Raw genomic sequence first — 21,318 nt, 5'->3', positions numbered from 1 at the left:
TGAACTGGTTGGGGTCTGGGCTTGCTGGACAACTGGCATCAGGGAACTTCTCTTGACCTCTGGCTAGTATGAGGCTCCCTACTTACTGGATTCTAATCCGGATAGAAGATTATCTGTGTTCCCGAGAAAGGACACACCACAGGTAAAACTGAATTTCTAAAAATATCTGAAACTATTCTTTTAAAAAAAATTTATTGACAACGTTGTGTTAATTTCTTCTGTACAGCAAAGTGATTCGGTTATACATATACCTATATCTATATCTATACCTATACCTATATTCTTTTTCATATTCTTTTCCTTTATGGTTTCTCACAAGATATGGAATACAGTTCCCTGTGCTCTACAGTTGGACCTTGTTGTGTATCCATCCTATATATAATAGTTTGCATCTGCTAATCCCAAACTCCCAGTCCATCCCTCCCCTTTACCCTCTCCTGCTCGGCAAGCACAAGTCTGTTTGCTGTATCTGTGAGTCTGTTTCTGTTTTGTAGATATGTTCATTTGTGTGGTTTTTTTAGATTCCACATATAAGTGATATCACATGGTGCCGGTCTTTTTCTGACTTATCTGAAGCTATTCTTACACTTGATCAAAGGCTTGACTATGTACAGAATTCTGGGTAGTAAATAATTTCTACATAGACTTTTGAAAGCATTGATCCATTGCATTATAACATTTAGTGCTGCTGTTGGGAAATCTGATGCCTTTCGGATTTCTTTTTTTTCTTTTCCCCTTCAGAAGCTTTATAAAAAGTCAAGACAGTGTAGGGGTTAGGGGTGTAAAACATGGAGCCAGGCTGCCTGGTTCGAAAATCTGACTCTGCCACTTATTAGCTGTGTGCTATTGGGCAAGGTACTTAACCACCCTGTACCTTAGATTCCTCATTTATAAAGAGGAGAAAATACTGCTACTTCCCTCAAGAGTCTCTAAGAAGATTAAATGTGCTAAAAGTAACTGTGTCAAGTATAGCTAGAGCTATGATGGTAATGATGAGAATTTTAAGATCTCTTTATTTCTGGTTTCCTGAAATTTTATGGAAATGTGCATTAGTGTAAGTGTTGAACACTTAGTGGTCCCCTCAATATAGAAACTCACATGTTTCAATTCTAGACTATATAGTATTATTTACTTAATAATTTCTTCTCCATCTTTTTTCTTATTCTTTCTGGAATTTTTTTGTTTGTACATTAGACGTGTTAAATTGAGCCTGTAATTTTCATAACTTTTTTATTTCCATTTTTATCTTTTTTGTTTTTCCTTCTGGGAGATTTAATAGCTTCCAAGAGTCCTATAAATCTTACTTCTGCAAATCACATTTTTTAATTTTTGAGGGTCCTGTGTCTTTGGTTGTTCATTTTTATAGCATCCTATTCTTTTTCCATGGCTACACTCTCTTCTCTTATTGCTTCCAGTATATTAGAGATATTAAGTTGGCATTTGCTCCCCCAAATGTCTGTTTCCTCTAAAACTCAGCATTCTTTCTGTTTTTGTTTTATTTCTTTTCATGCTGAGGGGTCTCTCCAATGTGTGGTGATCCTTGGATGCTAGTCCTATAGAACTGAGTTAGTGATTGGAAATTCTATGGGAAAGGGCCGGGCCCATGATTGACAGGACTCACTGACGGGTGCATTGTCAAGCCAGTGTTCTCACAGGGCACCATAAAATGTCAGGAGAGACAACCCTATTTTTTGAGGCCATGCACTTTCTTTAGCCTCTTTCAAGGCCCCATCTCCAAGTACAGGCATATGCAGAGGTACTAATGGGATTAGGAACTCAGTATGGAATTTTTGAGGGGGCCGCAATCAACCCGTAACGCTAATGCAGATTCAGGTTAGAACTAGATCAAGCTAAGAAAGCAGACAGCAGATGGGAGGGGATCAGGAATCAAGGAAATCTACCGCAGCAAAATAAAACACAGTCATGGAAGTCATGGAAAATGTCAGGAAGCGTTAAGCTTTTTAACACGTGGATAAAACATAATACGAGAGCTCGCAGAGCTCAGGTTCACATAAGCAAGATCAGCTAAGTAACTGTGTGAAATCATAGATCCTGGCTATTGAGAAGTCCCAGAGATGGGTATGTATTGAAAGGTTCTGACTCCAAATTAAGAGAAGGCACGTGGTCAAAGACTATTCCAGGCCAAGTTTATGCATTAAATTGGAGTGAGAGTGAATTGATAACAGTGGTGCCTAAGTAAAATGTATACCATTTTTACCTAATTGTCTAAGAACATGCTTGTTATAGTTCATCATTTTAGGAATTGTAGATCGGATTTTTTGAGATAAAGTCAGTTTACTTAAATCTTAGCTTAAACATGCCTACACTTCACACTGTGATGGGAAGACATGGGTAGCAGTGTCCTATGCCTGAGAAAGAACTTACCAGCGTAGAGCGGCAGCCCCCTGAGTACTGAGCTGAACTTATGAAATCAGAGCAAACACCATAGCGCATGCAATGCTCTCACAGTAAAGTGATTTTAAGAAAATCTCTGGGGAAATTAATAGCATTAAAGGAGCAATTTCTTGCTGGTCCTGATGCATTTTAATCAGACCTCTTGTTTTTCAAGTTTGAATATAAAAATAAAGCAAAACATCTGACACTTCTTTTCGTGGAAATAAACAAGGACCAACCAAATGAGAAAAGTAAAGGCTACTTATTCAGACCTTGCTGTAGCAAGGAGTCTGCCACCATCACCAGTGTTTTGGCAGAGTCGTGGGAAAACTTTCTAGTAAAAAAAGGGAAGGCTTCAGGAGTGCCCTGGTTGGAAGCTATTGGCCTGGGGAAGCTGTAGTCAGGATGACTAGAAGTGGGTGTTCTAGTGATTGGTTAGGGGATCATGTTTGACTTTCTCTGGTTGGTCCTAAGCTGGAAGTGGGGACAAAAATTAGGAAAGCCATCAGTTATTAATCAAATTCTGGCCATTTGGGACAGAATGTTATAGAAGTTATTGTTTAGCTTCCTGGATTGCCACTGGAGATAGCAATCTGCTTTCTCCCCCAGTCTCATTTACAGTAGGCTGACTTCCTGGGTTATTTATTGTAGAAAAGGGGTTGGTTTCCCTGGCAGGTTGCTGCAGATTGTGAGTGAAGGTTCTATTTGTATAAATGGTCCAGCCATCGACCCTTTGTATATTCAATCTTTCATATCCTTACTGAAGGGAAAGAAAGGATAGCACAAAGTTCCTAGCACAGGGCAAGAGAAGAGTCTTGTAGGGCTGAATTTTGTTCTTTCTAAAGAGTGGGAGAAAGGGGGTTTTCTTCTCCTAGGAGAAAGGCAAGAAGATCGCCCAGGTTGCCAGAAGAAGCAGTCAGCCCGAGGGCTTCAAGAACATAGAGAGCAAAGGAGACCGCGTTCCTGTGCTCTAGCCCAGACCGGCAGGGACGCCAGCCAACATTCTCAGTCAGAGGAAGGTAAAAGGGGAAATAAAGTTCTGTCGTCCCTTCGCTGCTCTACCCACAGGGAACACTGCACTGGGCTAGGTCCTGAGGGAGTAAAAACCCCAAAGTCCCTAATCTCAAGGGGCTGCAAGTCTGACAGAGACTTTCTGTTTACATGCAAAATAAACCACTTGAGAAACAGATAAGCGAATTATCTATAATGTGTACATGCACAAGCATCTTCAACATGTCACTCAGTGTGTATGTATATTAAGATATAGATCATGACCTACGGAAACAGAGCAGGACCCTATGGTCCTTGCCCCCCATGTCCTCCGCCTGCCTTCTGTCTGTGGAAAATCTTTAGCCAAAGAACAAGTTTAACCAGAGAAGTGAGAAAATGCAGAAGCAAAGAAAAGCAGTCAAACAGGAAAAAGTAATAATAGTTTAGTCATTAAGCAAAGTCAAGGACCTTTAGTTCCTCCTCAAGGGCTATAGATAATATTCTGAGCCACGTCCTGTGAGCTGTCTTGTAGATACTGAAACCCCACCAGGAGGAAGACGTTAACTACGTGATGACCAGACTGTAACCATGACATAAGCTGCCACAATTCCGAGAACTGGCCTCAAGGAAATGGGAACAAACCGACCCTGGAACTGAAGATTAACTGCACTTAAAACAATCAAGATGATGCTGGTCCGACCACCAATGACGAATTTCAAGATGACTGTCAGCGCTGCCTGTGCTGGTTCTGCACGGAGCCCCTCCCTCCGCCTATAAAAGCTCTTGCCCACTTGTTCGCACAGGAGTCCACCTCCACCCCCACCCCCTCCCCGGTTACCAGCATCCAAAATAAAGCAAACGTTCCTTTCCACCAACCCTGCCTCTTTATGGCCTTTGAGCAGTGAGCAGCGGATCCCACTTTGGGTACCACTACTTGATCAAAAATTTTGCAACTGCAAACGGCGTACCCATCTACAGATGCAGCTTGCAACGTAGTGCCCTGGACTGTAAGTCACACACTGTACTGCAAGCTCCCGACGGGCATCAGAGATGAAGCCAATTTTTAGGCATTTTTTAAAACTGACAAATGCTGAAAACGCATCGATTTTGCTTTGAGAAAGAAAATGACCTTTAAATATGTCATCTTTTTGATATGTTGCCATAACTGGTATCTTATGTCCTCCTGTCACCGTAGCAGAGTGTCGGCTCTTATTAAGGGCTCACATTTAAACACGCACAGGAACATCACATTAAACACAAACAGGGGGTTTTTGTTGTGTTTTGTTCTGTTTTTGTGCCTTGTAGGAGAGGAGGAACTGAGGCAATTATTCTGCATTTGGAGAGAAAGAAACTGAGGCTCAGATGGCTGAAATGACTTTCCCAAGGAGTCAGAGCAGAGAGGAAACTAACCTGCTTCTAGAGTTCACTTGTAAATCACACAACCATGAAATTCTGTAAATTCTCTGGACTCCTGTTGTCCTTTTGTTGTCATTTTTAGTGAAAATCCAAAAGTCTAAAGTCTGATTTAGAAAAATGGGATTAAACTATTATGTTAATCTTAAGAAACTGCTTTCAGCACTTCTTTATAGTACGATACTTATTTTTCTATAAAATTGATAATCCTCTTACTTTACAGCTTAATTCCACTGAACATCTGACATTTTTGCTTCTGTCTCAATCCAATTCATTTCAAAAGCAGTTCAGTGAAAACATTCAAATATTTAATCACACAGATACAAATATTGAACCACGAATGTACTGCTGTATAAGTCTTATTTTGGTCCAGGTGGCATTATTCATAGACAATGGGTTTCTTAATTAATAAAAGCCACAGTCTGAGGGAAAATGCCAGGGAGAGCATCATTCAATCATGCATTCTTACGCCTTGTGTCTCACCACTGGCACATTTTACTGTGCACTCCTCCAACTGTAATAAAACTACAGTATGAGGAAGGAAAACTTATCTGTGATCCTGTATGTTTATATCAGAGCAGGTGCTTTGAAAAACTCAGAAAAAGCATGCAATAGTTTCCCTTTTTCCCAATGACGAATGCAAAGTCAGGTAGCAGGGGAAAAATATAGAAAAAAGGTTATTTTGAACCATGATTTTCAGTTGCTATTGGCTGCTACTGTGTTCACCATGTTACTACAGTGGTTTCAATGCATGCATGTTCACATCTAAATTAGCCACGGAATAATCTGGATTAAAAAGCTAATCTCAAAAAAAAAAAAAGAAAGAAAGAAAGGCAAAATTCTTCAGTATTATGGTTTTTCTCTCACTGGAAGAGATTTCTTTTCACTCTTCTATTTATAACCTAGCAAAGACGTTAATGCATTTTTATTTCAATTTCTATGTTAAATACCCCCAAGGCACTTAAGGCTTTCATATTTGTTATTTGGGCAAAGAAATTACTCAATTTTAATGACCATACACCTAAAAGAGAAAACTCCACTGGGATATTTTTCTCTAAATTTTTTTCATGGAGTTGCAGAGCCTCTTAACACCCCCGGTGCACAGAATTGCCAAATTGCAAGCTGCACAATAAGGGGCAACAACGAAAATTCAACGAAACGGAAAAACGCAGATGATACGTTTCACTGAATGTTGTCCTGAGCCTTCAAGAAAATTGCAGTCGGCAGCTCAGTGGAACATACAATGAGAATAATTTAAATGAAAATGTGCTATGTGTGGCAGTTGGAGTCATTACGTAAGGGCCAGAATCTGGGTAATTATTCTAAAAGGATTTTGCCCAAACATGGCAGATATCCCATCTAGAAGGTTCCCACCTCACAATATGAATGCTTGGGTGATGACCCACGACCAATGACCCATAATAGTCACATCTGCAATTTGAAAACAGAAGAAAATCTTGATGTGCAAGTGTGTGTCAACTAGGCTGTCCTGGGCCCTGGGTTTCTTCACACAGGTTCTGCCTGGTCACAGTCATTACTGGCTAGTGGTCACCCAAAATTACTTTTTTAAGTCATAATATCTACAATATGAACATTTCTGCAAATCAAGGCAGTTAGTAAAGTAAAACTAACTTTACAATCACAAAGCACAAGCTGTCACACACCCTGAGATTCTATTCTGCTGGGGACCCTGTGAGGAATGCCCAGGACTTGCTTTTTCCCTTCTTAGATGAAGCAGAGATTAAAACAGGAAGGGCAGAAATCAAGAGGCCCAGAGATATAGAATTTTGAAATAAAGGCTTAATTGGCTAAAAGGAGATAGCATGAGTCACAAGAGCAGACCTCAGTAACTTTGAGGGCATAGAGGGGTACCAGCTAGGGCTGGTACATGAGGAGAAGGAGACCCCAGTTCCAATCCCAGCCCTGACCTATTCAATACAGGACCTTGGGCAAATTTCTTAGTTTCTCTAATCCATCCTTATTTCAAATATAAGTGGGTACAATAATACCTATCCTGAAGAGGTGTTATAAAGATTAGAAATATTACACACAAAAGTGCTCAGCACATTGATTACAAATAGGCATTTAATACATGATAGCTGTTACTATTTCAATAATACATAAAATTTCAAAATTTGCTTTCCACCTAATTTTTTAGAAACTAGAAAATATTTTCCTATAAAAACAAGGTAATACATAAATTAAAATGATAAATGATAACAAAAACTAATGTTTATTGAGCCCTTTCTACTTATTTATTAAATAAGCAGCCATGGAACAAGTTACTATTTCCATAGGTACTTTGCAGATAATGACACAAAAGCAGGAAGAAGTGTTGCTCATTGTCACAGAGCTAGTAAGGAATGGGACCAAAAATTCAAAACCAGGCAGTGTGGCCATGGAACCAATGCTCTAAACAGCTTCACTGTATTGCCATCCACAGACGGATGGATAAAGAGGATGTGGTAGGGACTTCCCTGGTTGCGCAGTGGTTAAGACTCTGCGCTCCCAATGCAGGGGGCCCAGGTTTGATCCCTCATCTAGGGAACTAATTCCCACATGCATGCTGCCACTGAGAATTCACATGCCACAACTAAGGAGTCTGCGAGCCACAACTAGGGAGACTGCCTGCTTCAACTAAGACCTGGTGCAACCAAACAAATAAATAAAAATTAAAAAAAAAAGATGTGGTAAGATAGATAGACAGATAGATAGATACATAGATGGACTGGAATATTACTCAGCCATAAAAAAGAATGAAATTCTGCCATTTGCAGCACATGGATGGACCTAGAGAGTATTATGCATAGTGAAACAAGTCAGACAGAGAAAGATACTTTGTTATCACTTACATGTGGAACATAAAAAGTAAAAGAAATGAATATAACAAAACAGAAACAGACTCACAGATACAGAAAACAGACTAGTGGGGAGAGGGAAGGAGGAGGGGCAAGATGGGGTATGGGATTAAGAGATACGAACCACTATGTATAAAATAGATAAGTAACAAGGATATAACACAGGGAATTATAGCCATTATCTTGTATTGTAATAACTTTTAATGGCATACAAACCATAAAAATACTGAATCACTATGTTTTATACCTGAAACTAACATAATATTGTAAATCAATTATACTGTAGTGAAAAACAAAACGAAACAAACAAACCAACAAAACCAGGCAATACGGCTACGGAGGGACTACTCTAACGTGCTCCACTGTATTGCCTCACTGATGGTTAGGTTAGCTGTTCTTCATCAACCCCCAGAATCCTGTTTATTTTTTAACATACTTGAACTACAATGTATATATCACAGTTTCCCATTTCTTAACAGATTTATTGAGACATAACTCACATACCATAAAATCCACTTGATTAACTTTTTACAAATCAGTGGTTTTTAGTATATTCACAGAGTTGTGAACCATCAACACTATCCAATTTTAGGATATTTTCATCACACCAAAAAATAACTCCTTACACATGAGCAGCGGCTCACCCTCAGGCCCTCTCCTCAGTCCCCGGCTCTCACCAGTCTTCTCCCCCTCTCTGTTGGCTTCCTATCTGGACAGTTCATACAGACAGAATCATGTAACACACGGTTCATCCGTGTTCTAACACGGATCTTGGTACTTCTTCCTTTTTTACTGCCGTTGTGTAGTGTATCGCATTTTGTTTATTCCTTCGTTCTTCATTTAGATGGACCTCTGGGTTATTTGCACTTTTCTTCTATTACGAATAATGCTGCTATGAACATTCAGGGACACATTTTTGTATGAACATATATTGGCATTTCTCTTAGGTATATATCTAGGAGCAGAACTGCTGGCCCTTAACTCTGTGTTTCACATTTTGAGGAACTGCCAAACTGTTCTCTGAAGTGGCCGCACCCCTCTGCATCCCCACCAGCAATGTTCCAGGGTTCCAGTCTCTCCACATACTGGCCATCACTTGTTAATGTTCCTTTTTTTTGTTGCAGCCATCCTAGTGGGGGGGTGGGAGGTATGGTACCACACTGTGGTTTTGATTTGGATTTCCCTAATGGCAAATGCCATCCATCACCTTTTCATATGCTTCCCGGCCATTCATTATCTTCTTTGGATAAGTGTCTGTTCAAATCTCTCCCCATTTTTTCACTGGGTTATCTGTCTTTGTACTGAGCTATCAGAGTTCTTCCTGTGTCATGTAGATGTACATAGACACACATATGTTAGATACATGACTGGCAACTCTTTGCACGCAGCCTGTGGATTTTACTTTCACTCAATGCATCATGTCTTTTGAAGCACAAAAGTTTACGTTTCCAGGAAATCTAATTCATCTATTTCGTCTTTTGTCACTTGTACTTTCAGTGTTATACCTGGGAAAACCATTGCCTAACTCAATGTTATGAACACTTGTATGTTTTCTTCTGTAAGTTTTATACTTTTATCTCTTACACGTAGGTCTATATCCATTTTGAGTTTCCTTTTATGTATAATAAGAGGTAGCTTTATTTTTTTGCATTTGGATATCCAATTGTCCCAGGGCCATCTGTGAAAAAGACAGTTCTTGGCCCATTGCATTGTCTTGGCACCTCTGTCAAAAATCAATTAATCATAAATATGAGGGTTTGTTTCTGTAGTCTCGATTCTATTCCACTGATCTGTATGTCTGTCCTTATGCACGTATCACACCATCTTGATTACTGCAATTTCTATGTAGTAAGTTTTGAAATTGCCTACTGTAAGCCCTCCAAATTTGCTCTTTTTTAAAATTGTTTTTACTGTTCTGGGGTCAGTTTGCAATTTCTATTAAAAAAAAAAAAAGAACCATATGGAATTTTGATAGAGGTTGTGTTGAAAGTTTCGACCAAGTTGGGGAATATTTCTATTGTAACAATATTAAGTTTTCTGATCCATAAACATGGAATGTGTTTCCGCTTCTTTAGAAGTTTTTAAATTTCCTCCAATATGATTTTGCAGTTTTTGGTGTACGTCTTGCACTTCTGTGTGAGATTTATTCTTAAGTATCTTTTAAGTGTTGGATGATGATCCCCGAATTTACTTGTTGAGTCTTACCACTCCAGTACCTCAGGATGTAATCCTCTTTGGAGACAGGATTTTCACAGAGGTAATCAAGTTAAAGTGAAGACATTAGTGTGGGCCCTGAGCCAATATGACTAGCATCTTTTACAAGGGTGTCCTTTATAAAAAGGGAAAATTCAGAGACAGACATACAAACAGGGACAATGCCATGTGAAGAAGATAGCAGAAATGTATAGGTCACAGAACTCCAAAGGTTGCCAGAAAACCACCAGAAGCTAGGACAGAGGGATGGAACAGATTCTCTCAAAGCCCTAGGAAGGAACCAACCCATTGACACCTTGATCTTGGAATTCCAGACTCCAGAACTGTGAAATGATAAATTTCTATGGTTTAATTTAAGCTAATCAGTTTGTGATACCTTGCTACTGAAGCTGTAGCAAATTAACACAGTATCTTATATTCTTTTTTTAAACTATTGCAAATGGAATTGTTTTCTTAATTTCATTTTGAGAGTGGTTTTTTTTTTTTGCTAGTGTAAAGAAATATGATTAATTTTTATATACTTAGAATAGAATACAGAATAAACATGGTCTAGGAAGACTAATTTAATGTAAGTATATTGAAACCTCATTGACACTTTTCTTTTCCCCAAGTAGACCACATTGAACAGTGAAGTCTTATAGGTCTTATAGATATATTTTGTTCAAGATGTTCTTTCACAAAAAAAATTATGAAAAATGTAAAACATATACCTAAAGGCAGAGAAAACATCATAAGAAACCTCTTATATATCCATTATCTAGATTCCAAAATTATCAATATTTTCTCACTCTTGCTTTTCCCTTCTTGCCTCTCTTAGATGAGTGAATGTAGCTATACCGCCTGGGGGGACAAACAGCCCACGAGTTCTGCCCCATCTGAACGGTCGTGAACTGAGAGGAGGTATTTGCTAGCACTGTTATATAGACCAGTACTGCTGTCTGCAATTGAGACTAGTATTGCTGCCTGCAGTCGAGGCCGAACTTAATGTCCTTTCCAAGGGTGGGAAAGTTTGGGTATAAATGAAGAAAAGGAGAAACAGTAGCTGAAGATAAGAGGCTGAATTAATGGGGTATGTAATGAGGGAAATCCAATACTACATTAATACCTTGAAGAGGCTTGGGGCAAGATAGTGTCTCTTAGCTTAATTATACCATATGTCTGAAAGAGCGAGGCCATATGTTGCTAAGACCACTCCTACTCCTGGAGCCTATGAGATTTAGCGGAGGCCAACCCGAGTGGCCTCGCCCTGGGAGGACGTTCATATGTGAGAATGGACTGGACTCATCATTATTAATGACCGAATGTGCTCTAGTAATGGGCCCATGTCTGTTAACTGGTAGGATCCTTTTGTTAGAAGGGATCTGTGGTCAAAACCCAGGGGGAGCTTCGGATAATACAAGACATATACCTGGTCTTTGTTCCCAGTTCCTGGCATAAACTTCCCCAAACCCATGAGACTTCCTGAATAATTGCAGTGACTTTTGTCATTCATAAGGAGTCCCTTTTGAACACACTTGAATTTATGCTTATGAGGTGACTTAGCCTGGGGGCCCCAGATAGCCTCAGGCTGGGGCTGGTGACCCGAAAGACCAGGTGATTAGAAGGATGGAACCTCCAGCCCCATCCACCACTGGGAAGGGACATGGGTGCTGCAGATTAAGCTCTGTAGAAAGTCTTGAACAATAAAGACTTGATGTGCTTCTGGGTGGGTGAGCGTGTCCACAGGCCAGGAGGGTGTGTATCCCAGTTCTATGAGGACAGAAACTCCTACACCCAGGACCCCTCTGGACCTCACCCTTTGTACCTCTTCATCTGGCTGTTCATCTGTTTCCTTTATAACAAACTTGCAAGCATAAGTAAATGTCCTGAGTTCTGTGAGCCACTCTAACAAATTAAACTCCAGGAGAGGGTCATAGGGTAACATCTGATTTTACAGTCAGTTGCTCAGAAGCTCAGGTGACAACCTGAATATGCTGAAGTGGGGGCAGTGTTCTGGGACTGAGCCCTTAACATATGGGCTCTGATGCTATCTTCAGGTAGATAGTATCAGACTTGAGTTCAATTTGTAGGACACCCAGTCAGTGTCTATTGAGAATTGGAGAATTCCCTGGTGGTGTTGAAAAACACACATTGGATATGTATAATCAATTGTTTGAGAATCAGAACATGTTTTCTTATATGAACAATGTATATATGGCAGTTAGATTCACAGGCCAGACCACTGAAGCCCATCTAACCCCTAAGATACACGATTATATTTACATTTTGTAATATTTAATGTTACATTTTGAATAGAAGACAATGATTGAAACTATGAGTTAATTTACCTCCCATTTTATTAATCTTTCTAAGAAGAAGGAGCTTTCCAAGGCATGAGTTAAACTTCTGACCAGCCTGTACCAAAATCATAATGTAGACATTCTTATAGTTTGGATTTAATCTACCAATATAAAAGCCTCCAATATTTTGTTTCTTTTCTAAGCCACTAAGTTGTTAGAATTACTTTCATTTCTCTATCCTACATATCTGCCACAACATTTTCTAAAACGATTTACATATAATTTTTTTTAATAGACATCATCAGTGATTCTCAAAGTGTTGTCCAGGAATACCTAGGAAGTTCCCTAGACCCACTGAGGGGGTCTGTGAGTTCAAAACTATTTTCTTAATAATACAAGATTTATTTGCTCTTTTCATACTCATTGTCTCACGAGCACACAGTGGGGTGTCCCCGAGGCCACTTGATATATGACATCACTGCTCTGGTCGGTGTACGTGTGAAATAGTGGTGAGAACCCTCCTGTCTTCCATTAGGCCAGACACCAAAGAGATTTGTAAAAATACACAATTCTCATCTTCTCACTTTATTTTTTTGCTCTGAAAGTGTATTTTTTAAAGTTATCGATATTAACAGGTAATGCAGTTATTATTTTCATAGAATTCAATTAAAAGATTAAATTTCCTTTCAGTTTCTATTTCTAAAAATTATATTTATATATATAATTCCCCAGCACACACACAAAACTCCCTGAGGTGCTCAAGTTTTAAGAGTGTACAGAGGTCCTAAAGCCAAAATACTTGAAAAGTGTTCTTCAACAAATTTCTTTCTTCACCATCTAACCTGAACTCTTGGCTGATAGGGGGAAAAGATTTCTTTTTGCAGCATTTTCTGCAAATGCCACTGGAAAGAAAGTCTATCTGTAAGCTCTCTGATATTCTTTTCCATGAGAAGCCGTCTCTGAATTTTGAGAAGGAAACAGACAAGGACTCAGCAAAGTTAACACTCACCTTCACTAATTCCGTGTAGCCCGTTTCCTTGGGGGTCCACCATGGCTGGGCTCTCAGCCCATGCACGTTGTACAGGGAGCGCTGCCACACGGATGCGAAGTGGCCCCTCTGGTGCCCAAGTTCGTACCATTTATATGCCTGGAAGAATTCAGAAAGACTTTCTGAATTCAAACTTTCTGAACTTCAAACGTCAAAAGACTCTCTGAACTTCAAACAAAGCAGTTTTACTAATTTTACACTTAAAGTCACTAAAAACAAGGTCTGACTTTGTGACATGTAAATAAAAAGCTTGTCAGTCAGGTGCCCAAATCTGTTACACTGGCAAAAATACTGTTATTTAATGGGTTTCTGATTATGACCTATTATTTTAAATAAATGTGTGTTTTTTTTTTTTTTTTTTTTTTTTTTTTTTTTTTTTTTTAATGTAACTAATTAGTGAATTAACTGCTTTTTATTTTGAATAATTTTATTGTTAGTATAGAAAAAAAGGCACGGTGAAAAGGGGATGGATTTGTGAATTTTTTTTTTTTTTTTTTTTTTTTTTTTTTTTTTTTTAGTTTTGTTCACTTTGTTTTTCTTTTTTTTTTTTTTTTTTTTTTTTATTATTTTATTTTATTTTTTTGGGGGGTACACCAGGTTCAATCAATTGTTTTTTTTACACATATCCCCATATTCCCTCCCTTCCTTGACGCCCCCCCCTCGATTCCCCCCCACCCTCCCTGCCCCAGTCCTCTAAGGCATCTTCCATCCTCGAGTTGGACTCCCTTTGTTATACAACAACTTCCCACTGACTATTTTACAGGTGGTAGTATATATATGTCTGTACTACTCTCCCGCTTCTTCTCAGTTTCCCCTTCACCCCCCGCCCCCTCCCATACCTCGAGTTCTCCAGTCCATTCTCTGTATCTGCTTCCCTGTTCTTGTCACTGAGTTCATCAGTACCATTTTTATATTCCGTATATGTGAGTTAGCATACAATATTTGTCTTTCTCTTTCTGACTTACTTCACTCTGTATGACAGATTGTAGTTCTATCCACCTCATTACATATAGCTCCATCTCATCCCTTTTTATAGCTGAGTAATATTCCATTGTATATATATGCCACATCTTCTGTATCCATTCATTTGTTGATGGGCATTTAGGTTGCTTCCATGTCCTGGCTATTGTAAAGAGTGCTGCAATAAACATGATGGTACAAATGTGTGTTTTTTTATTTTCACTCCTAGGCTGTAAGCTCTCTGAACACAGGACTCAAACTGCATTCACTCTGGTCTCCCCAGAGTGTCCAGTAGAGTCTAGGACTTTGTTGAGTGGATATATCCTTTAAGACACAAAAGGGAACTATGTTTATATTTTAGCTTTCATTTTTAATTTCTGTGTTTCCTTTAAAAGGAAAGGAAAGGAGTATGATTTTCATCATTTCTTCCTAGATATCTGCATTTACTGAATTGGGATGCTAAAAAGCAACTTCTTTGGGTTTTTTGGTTTGTTTGTTTTTGTTTTGTTTTGTTTTTTTGGCCACCCCCAGCGGCATACTGGATCTTAGTTCCCTGACCAGAGATTGAACCTGTGCCCCCTGCAGTGGAAGCACAGAGTTCTAACCACTGGACCGCCAGGGAAGTTCCAGACACTATTCACATGAACAGTCTTCCCATGTCCACAAGAAGAACGCTGCCCCAAGGAAATGGAGTATAAATCCTCCACTAAAGAAGCAGACAGAAAGAAAATATTATTCTGAGTTAGCAATAAATAAAGTGATAGCCCGCATTAGATTTTTTCAGAAGGGAGTTTTTGTTCCTAGTATGTTTTTTTCCTGCCATAAGGGATAACATTTGTGGCTGTAGGCTAGCTGTAACACGATAAAACTTGCCTCCAAGAAGGCTAACTAGCCTTTTCAGGGACAGCTGGCTGCAGTCTGCCGCTCCATACGTCCCCTTCAAAGGACGCCCAAACCATCTGCTCTCCCGGTGGCCCTCCCCACGTGCCTCCTGCACTGCGCTCACCCCACTGTCTTTAGACTGGAAGACGATTCTAGGATGTACCGAATGGTATCCCCTCCATTATTTTATTTCTGATCGAATGATTACTTTTGAAGAGTGATTTCAAATACACATTTTGATCAATGAAAACAGGCAGTTAATATCAAACAGATTAAGAAGATAGAAGAATGTCTTCATAAAACCCCACCTTACTTCAGATGTAAGAGATAATAACTTACAAAAGTCTTTCAATATTCATAGGTCAAATTTTCCTTCATTAGAAAAACCAAGTGTAACAGCAGAACCACTTCTATTTTCAGAAACACTTTTCAGAAACTAGCTTTTGCATGCATAATTTCATTTGATCTTTCCAATAATTCCAAATAGCTCCATTTTACAAACATTCAAAATGAGATGTAAAAAGACTAAATGTGTTGAATTATCACTCAGTACACCTGGCAACTTACTCCACTCTCCTTCCATCTTTGTGTCATTAAAAAAAAACTATCCAAAGTGATCTTCTTATTTAATTACCTTTCTCAATAATATCTCAAATTAAGAATGCATATAGTAGTCACTCTTACATGTTTTCCTTGAAATACATATAAGTGGTAACCATAATGCAGTTTCTTTAAAAACCAGAAACCTAAAATGACTCATGGTTGTCTGATTTTAGAAACATAGCATTTTACCTTTGAAGTTAAATTGACTATTTTAGTTATTTTTTTGTCCAATTTAAATTTAGGGTTTTATTTCCTATACTTTTCTCAGTGTTAAAGTGAACAACAATGTTAATTACAATGGATGATTTTTGGAAACTCTTACAGTCCATTAATTTTTGAATCATCAGCAATTCACTTTAAGGACTAGGCATATTGTTAGAACAGTGAGAAAGAAATTATTACAGGAAAACATATTATACGTACTGTAAGATATAATATGTATTATAATATACATATTATAGCAAACTTTATAACTCTAGTTCAGGAGTGATAAGTCTTAGATTTCAGTCCTGGCCTTAACACTCACCATGCTGAATGCCCGGGCAAGAGACTTTGCTTACAGGGCATGTTTAAATTGTCCATAGAGCTCTTCTGACGCTCAAAGTGCATCAAACAGGGCCCTTGGTTTTATATCCCTCTGCTATTTAATTTTTAGAGAAACAAAATATGAAATGATATATTATAAATTTTTAAAAATCATCTTCAATGATATCTTCAGTTATACAGGAGACTCAATGAATTCAGCCAAATTGCTTTTTTTGGGTAACATCTAAACTACCTTATGATAAAAGTTGCTAGAAAATCAGTGGTCAAGTTGTTAGAATCCTCTGAAAGTATCCTTTTTACTGTTTCCTTTTTATACTTCTAATCAGGAATACTAAAATAGACAGAAAGCACACCTGGGCCCCTTGTTAAATGTGGTCTATATCAGTGTCTATTATACTTAGAATTAGTGCCAGGTATAGTACACACACACACACACACAAACACACACACACACTCAGCATAGAAACAGTATGTTGAGAAAGTCTAACTCAGAAAAGCCCAGGCCATGTTTGGGGCCCTGGTACGTGGCCCCAGCCAGAGCCTGTTCTGCCTGGAGGAAGCTGCACAGTGGGACACAGGACACACACTTGTGATGAGAACGGGTGGCTCAGCTGGCCTGGGAGAACCATGAACGCCATCGCTTGGGAACATGGCTTTATTTTTATTTTGCACTGTGAGGTTCTTGAGCACAAGATGCCTGGGAGAAAGTAAGACTAAGGCAGGAAACCACAGCCAGGTTCTTGCAGCCATCACAGAGGTGGACGGGAACAAAGGCTGGACTTAGAACACCCACCAAGCAAGAGAGGAGACCAGATGGACGCCAGACACGGAGGAAACTGACCAACCTGATGGGACTGGAGTGGGGAGGGGCCTGTCACAGGAGAGGGAGGAGCTAAGCTGATTCAAGTCTGGATCCCGGGAGCTGGTAATACCATCAAATGAGAGCCGGAACCCAGGAAGAAACGTGCTTTAGAGGAGAACAAGTGAGTTGTCACTGTGACGTTGTGTGGAGGCACTAGGCAGGCAGTAGATTCTGGACTTTGAGTAGGAGATGTGAGCTCGAATGTGGATTTGGGAGGTACAGAAGTTCTGGGAACAGCGGAGGCCGAATGGCTACAAGAGCATGATGACTGGTCTTCCTCCCGCTTCCTGCCCATATGAAATGATCCGATTAGACGTGTCAAAACCGCTTTATCATCAGCCTCTGCAGCGCAGAGGCTGTGGGTTTGCTTCTCTTTTGGTGCCTGGAGCAGAGCTTAAGAGCACGAAGGATGGCTGCTTCTCAGTCTGCAAACTCAGAGCACGAGAGTCAATGCAGATTCAGCATCTAATATGGAGAATATACTAACGTGGGATTTCTAGAGGCTTGTTTCTCCTGTAAGGATGAATCTTTGTGAGCTTTTTAAATTCAAGAACTGTGCTGTTCTTTGCGTCTTAATGATAATTAAGCTGATAGAACAATCCCACAGGTTCAAATCCCAAGCCCTTAACAATGTGTAGTAGAATTCTTTGCCCTTGAAGTAAGGGCTGTTTTCATCTAAGATGTGAGAATAAATCACAGACTTCTTTTATCTGTCTTTGCCCTGGACCATGAGATGTTCAAAGGTAAATTAATTAGTGACAATTACATTTATAGCAATCAGATATGAACACTTTTCCAGTGTTAGATACTGTAGCAAAATCTTCTTATCCCTCTCATTCAAAGGAGGTACCAGGCATTTACATCTTAAAAGACTGAAGGAACACAAAAGTGACTACTCATCAGCAATTTCTTCTCCCTTCTTTCTTGTCACCTCTCATTTCTCATTCTATTCCAGTTGATAGACTGGTAGGTCAGAGGGGGAAAGGTACAGATACATAGAAAGGTATAAAGAAAAGAGTGTCAGTATCCAAATTTCTGTTACCCCAAATTATCCCGTCACAAAATCCCTTGCTACAATGAACCCTGAATTTTCCAAATGGTCCCAAGTTCTTACTAATTTTAGAAATCCGAAGCCATGTTATCCTTAGATGTCACCTTATTACATATATGGAATGCATGATTACAAAGAGCCAGGGTCTCACTTCAGCCTTCGATCCCTGAGCCCAGCCTAGAGCCATGTGATGGTGTAGGACAACGCAGCAATGTTGTGTGAACCACGGTGGATGGTGAGAGTTTGGGAATTTACATTGTATGATGTCAGGATTAATGACCAAATGTTATGTTTAAAGAAGCTGACACTGTACTCAGAAAAAATGAATAATCACAAAGCAAACATACGATTTGTTTTAACTAGTATATTCTCTGTGTCAGTATCGGTCATTGTTATAGCCACAGGTGTCCATCTTCAATGTGGTATTAAATATTTCAGAAGGTAAATTATACAATTAACCACTGGGTTCAGTGTGCTTAGGAATAAGTTGAATAAAGACTTCACTCTGAAAATAACTACTTTTTAAATTCCAAAATAAAAATAAATCTAGGCAAACTGCAGAGATATCTTAAAAAATATTTAACAATTTCAAAAATATCACTTCATTTCATAATTTTAAAAATATTTTTTCAAGCCAATTATCTGTCTCTATAGATACACACAGATATACACACAGGCACACATACACAAGCACACACACATATACATACACACACACACACTAATTTAGAGCCTACTCATGATTATTCAGATACTTTCTTGAAAGAAATTATAAAAGGCAAATCCACAAAATTCTTTATAGAATTTAGTAGGAATTGTTAGGTCGTTACAAAAAGTTTAAATCACCACCTTCAAAGTTTATGCTTGGGCTTCCTAGGTGGCACACTGGTTGAGAAGCCGCCTGCCAATGCAGGGGACACGGGTTCGATCCGTGCTCCAGGAAGATACCATGTGCCACAGAGCAACTAAGCCCGTGCGCCACAACTGTTGAGCCCATGTGCTGCAACTACTGAAGCCCACGTGCCTAGAGCCTGTGCTCCACAACAAGAGAAGCCACGGCAATGAGGAGCCTGCGCACCACAACGAAGAGTAGCCCCCACTCACCACAACTAAAAAGAAAGCCCGCGTACAGCAAAAAAGACCCAACGCAGCCAATAAAATAAATAAATTTAAAAAAAAAAGTTTACGCTCAAAACATTTTTTCAATTGTAACTTACAGAAATAATCTGCCCCCTCCTCTACCTTCTGTTAAAGAGAACAAAAAGTTCACGAGTGCATTACCTCTTTGTTTCCAACTCTTTGCATGGCATCCCCCAGGTGGAAATAAAATCGCCCATCATCAGTGCCAGGATCCCCAGATTCGATTCCTTCCTGTAGAAAGGACAGTGTTAGTATTTACGAAAGAATTAAATACGAGATTTAATTCATTGATTTACTTAATCTTTTCTAAGAATTAGAAAATCATCTCAATATTAAAGTCTGGCAGTTAGGTTACTGGTCAACATCTACAACACAAAACCAAAAGGAGATGATAAAGTTGAATTTAACCACATACTCATCATCAGTTAGCAGTGGAATAGCCCCCAAAATTAGTGTGATGCTTTGTGAATTGTCTCCACAGGAGCCATCGTATTTCAATATCCCAAAGAATTTCTCTGGCCGAGTTTCTATCACATTTATTTTGCTCTCCAAATCTGACCATATGTCATCTAGAGGCTTTTTTATCCCTGAACCAAAATGTTTGGTTGCTCATAGATGTCTGAAATGAGAGAAACCCAACTGCAAATAACATTTTTTTTCCACTCAAAACAAATGTGTCCTCGCTTTTCAATGAAATCTTTTACAGAACATGCATCAGGATTAAAGCTAGTTGGAATCTTTGAAAATATAATTTTATTAAACAACTCCTATCCTAAAACACTCAGCTGATTTCTATCCTCATCGTCCACAAAAGAACTGAAATTTAAATTTATGTAAAAACAAAAAAGAAAGAGAGAAAATATTAAAACAAGAGAATGAATTTACAAAGGTAAAAGAAGGACAAAGGTAAAACATATTTAGGTGTCTAAAAATCTGCATCTTTGCGGCTTCTTCACAAGAAGCCCATTATCTTTTACTTGGAAGAAATTTTATTTGCATAATGTTGGAAAATAGCAGCACGGAATGGAAGCATCGCTCAGGAGGGCAGAGCTGTCATCCAGGCTCTTGACTGACTGATGCTCAGATAAACGTCCTTTCTCATTAACTAACCAACCCTGCCCTCCTCTTCCTCATCTCTGAGTCAGGAGAGTACAGTGAGGTCCTTATTATGTCAAAGGAAATCTAAGGGGAACACTTTAAATCAGAAAACCCCACATGCCCACAGGGTCCTGGTAGGGAACAGGCAGAGTGCAGAGGCCCAGTGACAGCAAGAGAGACTGGGGGTGCACACCCACCTGAAGGGGACACCACTGCTCAGCTCCTGTGCTGAGATGTGGGCTGCATGTCACCTTTCTAGAGAAACCAGAAATCTGCAAGATTACATAAAATGTTCAGATTTTCAACTGGGGCAAGCAATTAAAATTGTTTTTAAGAGAATTATGTTGGCCAAAAAGAACATGCAAGCTACTTGCAATCTGTGGGTCTCTGATTGAAGTCATGTGAAAGAAAGAGATCACAAAAAGCAGATCATAAAAGTGCTACTTAAAGTTCACAGGTGTTCAATCAGCTACCTGGCCAATATGGTAGCTACTAGCTAGTGTTACTATTTAAATTGCAATTCAAATTAAAAATTCAGTACTTCAGTCACACCAGTCACATTTTAGATGCTCAAAGGTCACATGTGGCTAGTGGATACCATATTAGAGGATACAAATAAAGACCATTTCCTTTGTGGCAGAAAGTTCTACTGGACAGCCCTGAGCCAGACCAAATGTGATTCTGGTGAACTGACTATGATTCAATTTTTATGTGAGAAAAAAATGATGGCATATTTAAATCTCAGTCTTTAAAGCCATCAGGCTCTTGGGGATTTGACCTATTCAGTCTGTGGTGGGAGCTCTCCCAGGACAAAGTAACACTATGGCCCAGAGGCTATAACTCAACTGGAGAGGAATATAGTTGGGCCCAGTTGTTACCTAGATGTGCCTGTTTACCCTGTAAATCCTCTTGCATGTCTCCTGCATACCTCTGTTACTATGTAACCCCTGCCTAACTCTGTAACTCTGTAATGGCCCAGA

The 21,318-nt window shown here is 39.2% G+C and overlaps 1 protein-coding gene across 4 annotated transcripts in view; it reads right to left on the bottom strand.

Moving 5' to 3' along the window:
- The window catches only part of ASPH (aspartate beta-hydroxylase), a 202,329-nt gene that overhangs the window by 29,106 nt on the left and 151,905 nt on the right, over positions 1 to 21,318 (bottom strand). For all 4 annotated transcript variants that reach the window (XM_057736092.1, XM_057736089.1, XM_057736090.1 and 1 more), the window contains 2 exons: positions 19,382 to 19,471; positions 13,158 to 13,295 (listed from right to left, as the gene is read on the bottom strand). In XM_057736092.1, coding sequence (XP_057592075.1) covers positions 13,158 to 13,295; positions 19,382 to 19,471 — 228 coding nt within the window. The remainder of the gene's footprint in view (positions 1 to 13,157; positions 13,296 to 19,381; positions 19,472 to 21,318) is intronic.

Source organism: Hippopotamus amphibius, chromosome 5 (genome assembly GCF_030028045.1).
Source record: "Hippopotamus amphibius kiboko isolate mHipAmp2 chromosome 5, mHipAmp2.hap2, whole genome shotgun sequence".
Classification (NCBI taxonomy): Eukaryota; Metazoa; Chordata; class Mammalia; order Artiodactyla; family Hippopotamidae; genus Hippopotamus; species Hippopotamus amphibius.
The sequence above is the reverse complement of the archived record's forward strand: the minus strand, read 5'-3'. Positions and strand labels throughout refer to the sequence as shown.